The following is a 12,696-nucleotide window of genomic DNA, read 5'->3' on the forward strand; positions in this document are numbered from 1 at the left end:
TATTGTTTATTCATAATACTTTATTAAAAATAGGTTACAAAAAGCAATATATACAAATCTCTTCCAAGCTTCACAAAAGCAGATATATATTTAACTCAACTTTATTTGTCGAACAAAATCTAAAATGTTTCACATCTGAAAATCACTGATATGTCTGACATAAAACAAACATGAAAAAAAACCATCCTTAAATTGTCTCTCAATAAAAGGTAGCATAGGAGCATAAATAAAAACCCCTTGTTTAAGTGCTAAATTGATAAACATAGAAACAAACAATTCATCCCCACAATTTGATTATGCAACAAACCAAGATTAATTGTGAATATGAAGGCATACATTCATTTAATCTATACTTCTATTTACATTTTCAGGTTATTAGAGCCATAAAGTAGCATTAAAATTCAAATGAAACCAGGAGGGAGTGTGGTGATTTTTCACTCTTACTGTCAAGGCACCAATCACGTTCGCTTGTGTTGGAATAAAGCAACCACGAAAAAATTCCTGTTGGGGTCAATTCCCCAAAAATGGCAAAGTCTGTGGCATTAAAACACTGACACACTCATTTCTTCTGGTCATGTTACACTTTCAGTTGCATTAGAAATACTAGGCTGGTGATTAAAAACGTCTCTGGTTCAAAGTGTGCAACAGAGACGGTTAAAAATACATTCTGAACACTTTAGCCATCACATTTATTTTTTTGTTTTTTGTTACATAAAAAAAATACTTGTTTTATCAGGTTTCTGGCAAGGTTTGAGGCCCATATTAAACAAGTAAATAACATGATAAAATACATAAATGTACATGTATATACAATACACAACAATGTAGGAACTTCTGTTAAGTAAATCACCTGGCAAGAGATTTGGCAAACTATAAAACATCCTGGTTAAGTTACTACAGCCTGTTTAATCCTCCAGCAAGAGCTTTGGCAAAAAAAAGTACACAATAAACCGAAAACTCTTGATTTATTGTCTCTAAAGTAGCTTCCTAGTTCTGTTTAACATATTTGTTGAATGCTAGACAGTTTTGTAACTAACACACTGTACAGAGCAGTACAGCAATTTACTTATCTGGACAGGCAGCGTCAGACTTAAGTAGAAGTGCAACAATAACAATGAACAAAACAAAAAAAAGACGAGTTCCGAAATGTTTTTAAATGACAACATCAGTGCAGATTTTGTTGCCGCTGTAGATCTTTGAAACTCTCTGAGTCAAGTTGTTGGTAAGCAGCTTGGGAAGCAGAGAGTCCACTTTCTTCTGTGGTCCAGATTTCCTCCTGTTATGAAAGTACAGTTTGGTCTTTAGTTTATTTTATATTCTGTTGCCCTGCAAAAGTAACGATCCTCCTTCAACATTTATTCGCTGCAAACTTCAACTTATTTCGCAGGGTTTTTCATTTCAGTTACCAAGAACAACTAGTGCACACAATTGTGAAGCAAACAGAAAATGATGTAAGACTTTCTAAATCTTTCAGAAATAACAATGTGGATGATGTGGCATCTGTGCTCAGTCAGTTTCCAACCAATTATTATTAAAGATCACTAGGTTATAATAACAATATAATGTGTTTTGGACATCTTAATGGATCAAGTTTTGCACTGTGCTTAACTATAAACCTGTCAAGACAAAGCACATTGTTAGAATGACCCAGTCAAAGTCCAGAGCTAGCTGACATAGAGAATCTCTGACAGAATGATGTTTACAGATGTTTTCCATTCAATTAGACTGAGCGTATTTTGCTCCAACAACGGGCACAAATTTTAGTCTAGACATAAACCTGGTAGATATTATAACCCAAAAACCGACAGGGAAAGAATGAAAAACAAACAAATAAATCATGTTAGAAAACAACAGCAAAGGATAACGCTTCACTTTGAGTTAAAACATGTAAACTCACCAGAAAGTAAGAGGAATAAAGAGTTAAGAACCTTTAATAAACATGAGCAAGCTGTTGTTTGTGCTTATTAATATTGTCAATCTTTTTGCAAAGCCCTGAAATCACATGTGTGTGTGTGTGTGTTTAAACTCACATGTTGACTGCTGCCCACACACACAGACACACCACCAGGACGACGATGATGACGACAGCGATGTAGATGTAAATCGACACAGAATTCATTTCTGGTCCCAGAGTGGTTTCTCTGCTATCCACATCTAGAACAAGAGCAAATAAAACCAGGTTTGTTACAAAGAGATACTTGATTTTAATATTTGATTAAAAACACATGTTAATAAGTAACAAAATCCACAAAATCCTAAAAGCAAATCAGCGTGATAACAGTGTAATATATTAATTTCAATAGTTTTGGAAATCCAAGATTTTGATCCAGTGAAAGAGAGAACCACCTGCAGGTGGCGCTGTAAGAAAGGTTCATGTAACATGCTGGATTACATCACACAACCACAATAATCTGAAACCTTACAGCCACATGTTGTCTGATCGTAGAGGAATTAAGGAACAATTAAAACTCAAATTCAGGCGCTTCACACAGAATTTTGCTGCATTGCCCCATGTAGCCACAAACGGTTAAATCCAAAACAGATCGCATTCAAGCAGCTGAAGCAAATTTCTGATTTATTATAAAAAGAATCACCCCAAAGAAGCCAATCCAGATATTTGGCAGATTTGGTAAATGTAGGTTAAGAAGGGAAAATTATATTTATGCTGAAGCCTAAATCATTTTAGGGTAAATATGGTTTACAGCGTCATTAGGACTTTCTGAGATCAACCCACTCTGGTAGCAACCATTCAAAGTTTAATGGCTTATTTCCAGAAAACATAAATGTTTCCCATGGATTTAAAATGCTTATATTTTCATCGCTGCAGAGCAGTAAATCTAACTGTTTAGAGGAGTATTTTACACTTTCATTTAATAAAAAATCTGCAGCACAACTTTGGTAGTCGTCCATCTTGCCATTTTTATGCACAACAATTTTCATGCACAGCATCAGGTGCGTCTGTTGCAGCTTATTACATCAAAAGGCAATTTCTCAATTTTAGTACCTCAGACTGACTCCATCTGTCTGGATCATTTAACAGTAGCTCAATAAACTTAAAGCGTAAAACAAATTACATTTCAAAAGATTGTCGGTATTTTTATTTATCTAAATAGGTTTTCATGCAGGGGTGCACAGATTTTAGAATCACTAACCTGGATGGCAAGTTTCATGGCTCCAGTCACTCCAGAAGCTTTGGTCCACACAATAAGAGTTCAGTCTGGACCGAACCTTGAAGCAGTTTCTCCTACTGCTGTTGCTGAAAGGCAGAGTCAGGCGGGGCTTCTCGGTGTGAATGTGGTTCTGTCACACAGGAAAACAAGTAGTCGTTTTATAAAAGAAATGAATGACACAAGGGGAAGGAAGTAATACGAAAAAGTGTCATTTTAAGAGCTTAAGAACAAGTATCTGATGTGATTTAAACATTTAAAAGTGGCTCAAGCTTTGGAAATTCCTCAAAACATGAGACATGAGATTTCAGGGCTCTAATGCCGAATCTTTCAACAGGATTTCCTGAAAGAACATATAAGCTGATGCAGTGAGTCTTATCAGAAGGTTCATATCTGATCAACCATACCAAAGATATTTTTCCGTCAGCGCCCACATGATGGTGTCTCACTTCCCACTCCAGGCAGTGTGCAGGAAGCCTCCCAGTGGGATTCTCCCAGTGAAACTCCAACTCCGTGTCAGAACTCGTCTGCAGATGCAGCTTATCTGGAGTTGTAACCTTCACTGCAAAAGCAACAACATATCACCAAAGGAGAAAGGAGGGAAAACCTGATCTGGTTTAGAAGAAGAAGAAAAAACCCCCAAAAACAATGACAGAGTCAAAATATCACTCTGTCTTTATGACAGAGTGATATTTTGCTGTAGCAGCTGTCATGTACACACCCTGGTTTTGAATCTGCAGGGAGAAGAATGTTGCCTTCAGGGGCCCTTCACGGGAGGAGCCGTTTACACAGAAGTAGATGTCAGTGAATTCAGGAAGAGATTTTCCTGGGAAGTTGCAGCCCTTCCGGACTCCACCTGACAAAATGTAGCTGGGGCATTCAACTGCTTGATCCAGGGACCGATGCCTGGGAGAAAAACAAACAAAACAATCCATTCATCCAGGACATAAGGTTTATGACTAATAAAACAAAAGAGTTGCAGCCAAAGTACACAACATTTACCTGCAGTGATTTACAAGACAAGTATTGAGGTGTAAGGTGGGAAAATTAAGGAGTGAAAGTGGAAGAACTTGTGGGGCATGACAGATGAGTCACATTCAGAAAGTTTCCAAAACGTTCGTATGCAGTATGCAGTCGTTTTTCACTAGCGAGAACCGCTAGCTACAAAGCATTCGCAACAAAAGCAATTATTTGTGAGCAAGCTAGCATCCAGCCAAAAAGCTGTCTTATTTAAGCAGGTTACGTACCAGACATAGAGGTTCTGCAGTGCGCTGGGTGGTGTCTTCAGGCCGCGTGTCCAGCTGCACTCCAGATTCTCCATATTATGGTACACGCAAATAAACGCTTTGGCTTCTGTACCCAAAAGTCCTAAACACAACGATAAAAAACACACACAGCAAATGTTTCTTAAAACTTACAGCCAGAAATACCTTTGGATTTTATGTGAGAAATCAACAATAAAGTATCATCATTGTGAAGTTAATTGGAAATTGATGCATGGATTTCAATTTTTAAAAAAGGAAATGAAAAAAGAAATCACAAAACAGTGCAGAATATTAGTATTCACCCACTGGGAGTCACTATTATTTTGCTAATTTTGTTTTGCAAAAGAGTCCAACCTAATATTTGACTTCTATCAACTCTGACCAGCTTCCCGGACTCTACTGCAGCCCCACTTCATGTTTCACATGCCACATGACGGTCGCATGTTTTACACGCTTCTTGCATGTTCTACATGCGACCGTCATGCGGCATGTGAAACGGTGGGAATGTTGTGTTGAAGGCATCCATTTTCCACCACAGCATTTCGAATCTGTCTCAAATTGTTCCATTGTGTTTATATCTGCTAAAAAAGTTTTTACTTCCACTTCCTAATTATGCACCAATATATTTTGGCCTATTACATACATTCACAATGAAATGCAGTCAAGTTATAATGTCTGTGATCAAATTCAAGGTGTGTCAGTGCGTCTGCAAAGCACAGCATTTAGCAGCTGACCTGTGCTGGGAGGTTTCAGAATCATCTCAGTGCAGTTTTTGCTCATGATCATCGTGTTGTTGGTACACTCTCCATTCAGGATGGTATAAACTCTTATGTGGACGTCTTTGGACGGGTCAAACTGGGCGCTGTAGGTCCTGCGCGGGGTTCTGAGAATCTGCCAAGCCAAACATCCAGACATGTTGTTACACATCAGACCTGAAGAGTTTTAACACTTTGTGTGCATCTACGTGCAAAGACAGCTGAACTAAAGGGATTAGTGTTAGTTGTCTCCAGGTTTTGATGGAGTGGCCTCTAGTCCAGAATTGGCAGCAACGCAAAGAGTTTTTTTGTACTTTTTATCAGGAGGTAACAGTTGAAGTGGCGAATATCCAATTACTTTTCTTTACCTCAAAGTTACAACGCCAATCCTTCAAACGGTTGTTCAGAACAGGTTTGACAGTAGAGCCTTAGGAAATAATCTCTTCCAATATTGTACTGATGTGCCATTATCGTCCTTGACGGTGATTGTAAGTCCTGATTACTTGCGTGATGCGTCATCTAACTATTGTGTCATTATTCTTTGGAAACAATTGTATGACAGCATGTTTGTGAGTCAGCCTGGTTCAGATCAGCACTAATGACAAGGTTGTGAAGGCGTCATTCATGACATCTTAATGGCCCAAACAAGTGTGAGTAATTTTCCATTGCCAGACAAGATCACGTTTCAAGGTGCCAAAATGACAACATGACTTTAAAATATAGCATTAAACAATTCAAGTGTTTCCACTCGATTAAGCGCTGCGTCACCAAAATATTTTCATTTAATTCATTTATGTATCGTTTTTACTACATTATTTTAAAGATCAATATCCAGAAAGTCAGTCCAAGGCTCTGTTAGACCCCAAACAGAGGTGCAAATTTATTTTAGATGCACTTTGTCCTTTTTTTTTAATCTTATTTTTAATCTCCACATCCATATCCAAATCTATAATCTTACAATTTATCTAAAAATGTGATTATCTTTTGTGGGGTACGTCTATAATGTCACCAGTATCATCTCTCTATTTGTTAAACCCCTATTTTTGATTTTGCCGTTGTATCAGATTGTTCTCTGATCAAGGATGAAGTAAATAAGATCCTGCGGCCTCAGATGCTCTGCACCAATTTGGCTCTTCAGCAGGAGAGTGGTGAATCATCACGTAGCGAATGAAGTTGCAAACCCGTAAAACCTGAAGGAATTGTAATTAAAAAATTGTAACAACAATTTGTACTCCTGCAGCTACTAATCAATTTCAACACCACTCTCCAGTAGACAGTCACTGACACTCTTTACGTGGAGGGTAAGCCACAAAATGTCATTGTTTAAAGAGCTGGTTGTTCACAGTTTTGCATCCAAGCATATTAACAGAAAATTTAGTGAAAGGAAGAAGTTTGGCAGGAATAGGTGCATCACCAACAAGGAGAGAACTGTAACCTTGGGAGGATTGCCAAATCCATTCCAGACACAGACGAATACAAGACATGGGATGCAAATGTTGCATGTTTGGGGTTTCATATCATCTGCTGGTTTTCTGAAGTCCACATTCACAAGGTTGTGAAGGCGTCATACCAGGAAATATCAGGAAATTCCCCCAGCTGACAAGCTGTTTTATTTTCCTGCAGAACTTGCCACCTGGACACAAGGTACCAAAAGCTGGGACTGTGGTGTTCCTGTTCTTGATTAGCCAACAAATTCCTCTGACCTTTAACCCCATAGAACATCAACCATACCTAATAGGGCAGATACTATCAAAGCAATCTGGGCTTTAATTACACCGACGCACTAATAAGCCACAGCCATTGATGCATTAATTCATGCAGGAGAAAACCCAACCTAGCATTGAGTGCATAGAAATGTACATACTTTAAAACTGACATTGGTGCTTAAAACCTCTGTTTTTGGTTGGGCTGATGTGATACTCTAAATTTTGGGTCTTCTGTAATAATCTCTATAAAATGACCATTAAAAAAAAATATTGCAAATATTTATACATATGAAAATGGAAATGGGATCAGCACTCACTTCCCAGTTGTTCTTGTAGGTGTTGAAATACTCCAGCTGGTACTGAGAAAGGCACTCGGTCATTTTCGTCAGGCAGCTTGGTGGACTCCAAGTAATCTGCATTTGTCCGAGGCGACCAGAGTCCAATACTGCAAGATCCTCTGGGGGATCCACTACAAAATAAAGAGGACATCTCCGCTTATTGAGCCTCTACAGCATTTATGTCCTTTCTTTTTTTCTTTTTTCTTTTTTTTTTTTATCACAGCAACAGCATTTTAGACATAATCATCCATACTACAGCTCTCTTAATCATGTATATTAAAGGATGTTAACCTGTGATTGCACAGCAGCGCATGCTCCCCCTCCAGGTTATGAAGATCAGCATCAGTGAATGAAGAACACCGGATTTATTAGCCATCGGTGAACACCAACAAATCAACAACAACAACAACAACAACAACAAAAAAAAAAGAAGAGTAGAAAACAGAAAAATACTATAAAAAAATAAATAAAATCCTGAGAGTTGTGATGTGACCGTGAGCTGCTCCTGACTCAGCTGGATTTAACGACTATGAGGTAAATGTGCTGAAGCTTTATAAAAGTAGGCGGGTTCCGTCTTCTTTTTTTTTTTTCCTCCTTCTGCTGGTTTAAGGTGAATCTGAATTGTCAGCATGACTGTCTAGTCTTCCGTTTGGACCGAGAAACAAACGCATTTTACTCTTATTTCCCGTCCTCCCGTATTACTTATGTCGCGTAAATCTCCCGTATTATAATATAACGTAAAAACAAAACATCCCTGTGCCTCTCCAAATTGAATTATTTCACCAGCCTCCTGAGAACTGCCACCCAGGCTGCTGCAGGTGCCGACAGCGGGAACAAACCAGGTGTTGTGCGCAAAGTGGTGACCTGAAAACCCACTGATCGGGTGAGAGCGGCCGGGTGCGCGCCAGGGAAGGAGCGCGCTGCGGGAGCGCATTCAGCCTCTCCTCCAGTCGGTTTTAAAGTTTTTCTCGTTTATTTCTTTAAGACAAATTATGTTAACGCCAATAAATTCACATAAAGCTATAAAAAAAAGGTTAAAAGATACACAGTTTCTGCATGGAATGACTTTGTTGAATATGTAAAATAAAAAAATGTACTTCAGTTCCCGTCGGCTCTATGATAGGAAATGCATGTGAATTTCCACAGTATTTTAGGTAACAAAGGTAAACTTATCAGATTTCAGTTTGTATGTGGCTGACATGTAGATATTTTAGATTTCTTGAAAACCTGTCTGAAAACGTAAGGAAAGCTGGACCTCAGTCGAGTATTTTAAAATCCAAAACTTGACAGGCATGTGAAAAGATGTATTCATTTCCATATGAATGCGTGGATTATGACGAAAGAGAAAGAGCGCGCTCTAACCTCACCCCCTTTATTATAATAATATTGATTATTATTATTATTATTATTATTATTATTATTATTATTATTATTATTATTATTATTATTATTATTATTATTTCTTTTATATCCTGCCCTGCAGGCACTTCAGTTTTTCCCCTTTTCCTTATAAAGACTTTTGTTTCTTTTCAGCTGGTAAGTAGGTCATAAACTGAGTGAAATGTATGATGTCACTGTGTCCCAGTTCATTTAAGATGTCAAGTCTTGGCAGGTTTTAAGTGGAGAAGCCATGTATGCAGCAGGTTTGGTTCAAAGGCAGAATGTCACCACAGGGTTTTTTTACTTATTTATTTTTATTTGTTGTGGGGTGAGATTGCTCCCCTGTTTCACTGCATTAAATCAAATTAATTAAAAAGGAGCTTCAGCTAAAAGCCCAATATGACAGGTTGCTGTGCTTTCACTCATTTCATTAAACAGACTTAACCTCCCAGAAAAGCTCTGCCAGAACTCCTCTTTACAATCTCATGGTCTTAGTTCATCCTTTGAAACGATGAATGCTGATGCTGATGCTGGACTGAATACAGTAATCATGAAGACATATATTTAGCATGCTAACATCACAACTTTTTATGTATACGTAGCCTTTTCAAATTTTAGAAAGGTGGAATTTTTAAATGTAAAATTCTGAATTTATATCAGTGAAGTTTGAGAGAGGGCAATACTGGAAGAAAGCTGAAGGAGAATCGAGCTGCTGCAATAATTATACAGGAAAAGTTAAATAGAAGATGGATATAAAAACCGGTCTGCTTCTTCCCTCATTTTAAACTAATTTCTGTTATAAGTCTTTTGAATCTTTCACATTAATATGGCCATGTTCTCTTAATATTCAAAACAGAGATTTTAATCATTTATGATAAAAACCTGAGCCTGCTAGTAACATACAAGCAGATAGAAAAGAATGATTTAAATTAAGAGTATTAGTGTGTTAATGGTGCAGGTAAAGCACAGACTTAAATTAAACCAAGATCTGAAAACCAATGTTCTGGTATCCGTCTTTAGCTGCCAATAATAATCACATTGCATACTTAGAATAACACTAAGATGGATAATTTAAAAAAAAAAGTAGAAACATGTGGAAACTTTAATTCATCCCAAGTTAAACAACTTCTATAAAAACAACAGTTCAACATGTTAATTACACTTTGTCATAAACCAGAACAAATAAACGCACATGTTTTCTACCTAAGTAAGGAGTGTCAGTTCCTTGTGGTTCAGACTTAATGGTTCGTTCTAGCTAATTTGTCACAATGATTGCCACTCTTTTATTGTGTTGTTTAAGTATGTGGTGTGACATCAGGGGAAAAAACAGATCCGGATTTTTATCAAGTTTGCGTGTAAAGCAGCTCAGAAACCGGACAGATGAGTTGAACATCTCAGCGGTTGCTGAAGGTCCAATCAGGACAATGTTGATAGTTAATCAAACTTTGAATTTCAGGAATGCAATTTGCTTTACGAGAAAAAAAAAGCAAGTCCAAAACGGGGATAGTCTGTTGATCCATGGGACTTTCTCTGCATGTTTTGAGTTAGTCCTGTGTTTTGTTATTCGACTCTCCCTGCTTCTCTATAGTTTAGTTTCTTCTTATCTCTTCATGTTATCCAGTTTTGTGTAAACTTGCAATATTATAGACTCCCATTCTCTTAATATAGAATGAACTTTCATCCATCTTTGTCTGAATTTCGTTTCGACATCTATCCAGAAGTCTTTGTCAATGCTGGCGGCTCGCGGTTGAGCAACGTGGAGACGGGTGCTGGTGTTTTTCAAGAGGCCCATCCTCCTGGGAGCATGCCGTGTCACACATACATTAACACCCAGTTTGTCACTCACCTGCTTCGTGTGGATCTTTTATGTACCGTAACAAGCCTGTGAAACTTTTCAGTCCATCGAGTCACAAGCTCTAAATGAGTCAGATGAGTGATGAAGTTTGTTTTCCATCTGACTGGGATTATTCCAAGGAGGATGAGAATATTCACATAAATAAATACCAAATGATGATTTCCCTGAAAGCTGCAGTATGTAACTTTTTTTTTTTTTTTAAACAAAAAAAAAAAAAACATGTTTCTTTTTAAATAAAAGTTACATCCTGCAGCTTGAAAACGATTCTAAGAGGAAGTGTGGGCTTTAATTTCCTTCACACTAATGAAGGAGCAACACTATTTACCATGCATTGCAAACTGGTTAAAGCTTTTTGGGGAGTATTAATTTTTCAGATAGGGACAGATTAGTTTGGATATTGTTCTGACTTTTGTCGATGTTTTCATTTTTTAACCTACAACAATTTATCAGAAAATGCTTGCTGCAGAGATCTAAGCGTTGCCCTCCGTTCAGTTCTGTTGAGACTGTTCACTTAACGACCTTTTGGAAATAGTTGACAGGGTTGTAATGTAAGTCCTGCCTTTAAATATCTTCAAAAGATTCTGGGTCATAAATCAATCCCTCGCTTTCTGTCAAATGTCTCAGAGCGCCTAGAGATCTAACCACTTCACTTGTCATGTGCTTGAATAACAATGTTTTTACTGCGTCTTGCCATGCAGTGAGATGATCTGAGTTTGTATTTAAAAGCCTCTAATTGGGTCATGCTTATTTGTTGTCTCGACTTATTTCATGACACTTTTTAATCCGGTTCTATAAACATTAAATGCAAAACAGAATTTTATTGTTTGTTCCGATTTTGATCTCTCTTTTTTTTTTTTGCCTCCCGTCTTCTTTAAAATGCACATAGAAAATGTGAACTGCAAACAGTAGATCTGAGAAAAACATGGTCTTTTATGGAATACAGCAACACAAACTGGTGTGTAATTACAAACAACAAGATGTTTTTATTAAAACTAAAGAAAAGTGTTATCTGCATTTGCTGCTTTGTAGAATCATCTGTTTGTTTCTGTCAGCCATAAATTTATAAAAGAGTGATTTTTTTTCTCTCCTTTACAAAAAGCTCAGGTTGGATGGAGAACAACCATCATAATTTTTGAAGTCCTGCCACAAATTTAATCGATTTTAGTCCTGGACTTTGACTGAGCCATTCTCCTCCCAGCAGGGAGTCTTTTGAACCCGACAGATTTTCTTGTGACTCATATAATTTACACATCTGCCAGTTCTGACCTCATCAGACCAGAGAATCTTTTCAGAACCACTTACTGCTTTTTCAACACCAATTTTCTTCAGATTTAGTGCCAGATGGTGCATGATATTGAACATCAAGATCTATTTGGTGTTTGAAATGACATGTAGAAACCTCCAGTAGGTCCAGGTTCAGTATTGGTGGCCAACCAGGATCAAGAAGTCAAAGCAGACACACAACAAACTCCAACACTTAGTATTTTCAACACTGGGGCTGGTGTTGAGGTTCTCTCAGTTTTGGACTGAATATTGTTCATATGTCGTCTCTTGCTGCCAGTTCTGCATGGTTACCACCCTGTGCACACTCTTTATTTACTGTAAAGTGTTGAAAGTGGCCAATGATAGCTAAGGACATCATTCTCATTGAATACAATTATCATTCATCCTCTGTGTCACTGTCTGCCTGATGGGCTCAGCCTGGAGAGCATTTTTAAGAATCAAGAATCTCAGTCTGTTAAACTTCAACACAATCTGAATTTTCTAATTATACAGCTGGTGATGAGAATACATATGACTTTTATATTGTAACATAATTCAAGCAGATTATGTTACAATATAAAAGTAACATAACAATGGTCAATGTGGAGCATATTCCTACATTACTTATCTTTAAGCTCCGTCTCATCTTGATTTCCACTGTTTACGGGCCAAAAAATGTCCTAGGGTTTTGTAGGACATGTATTGACCTGAAATGGAGACTGCCTCAATTAGTGGGAGTTTTACGTATGTCTTTGCCCCACCTCAAGACTCCTGCCAGTTCAGAGCACCAAGGAATCAGAGTTCAGAAGATCTCTGACTGCTGCTCTTTCATGCACTATGTCGCTGTTATGTGATTATCTGTTCACTGTTTGTGTTAACAAGCAACAAACAGGTGTAGCTGAAATTTCTCTAATAATTTCTACCTCTACAAGAAAATGTTTGTAGCTACCACAAGCTCCAGAAGCTT

The 12,696-nt window shown here is 37.6% G+C and overlaps 1 protein-coding gene across 1 annotated transcript; it reads right to left on the reverse strand.

Annotated features, from left to right (window-relative positions):
• On the reverse strand, positions 1 to 8,068 carry il13ra2 (interleukin 13 receptor, alpha 2). The gene is made up of 9 exons (XM_008427742.3): positions 7,523 to 8,068; positions 7,211 to 7,362; positions 5,167 to 5,323; positions 4,415 to 4,535; positions 3,889 to 4,073; positions 3,575 to 3,729; positions 3,153 to 3,300; positions 2,031 to 2,154; positions 1 to 1,276 (listed from the first exon to the last, which is right to left on the reverse strand). Exons 1-9 carry the CDS (start codon positions 7,605 to 7,607, stop codon positions 1,153 to 1,155), a joined length of 1,251 nt encoding a protein of 416 aa, XP_008425964.1. The 5' UTR covers positions 7,608 to 8,068; the 3' UTR covers positions 1 to 1,152.
• Positions 8,069 to 12,696: the final 4,628 nt, after the last annotated feature.

Source organism: Poecilia reticulata, chromosome 14 (assembly GCF_904066995.2).
Source record: "Poecilia reticulata chromosome 14, P_reticulata-male-v2, whole genome shotgun sequence".
NCBI classification, from domain to species: Eukaryota; Metazoa; Chordata; class Actinopteri; order Cyprinodontiformes; family Poeciliidae; genus Poecilia; species Poecilia reticulata.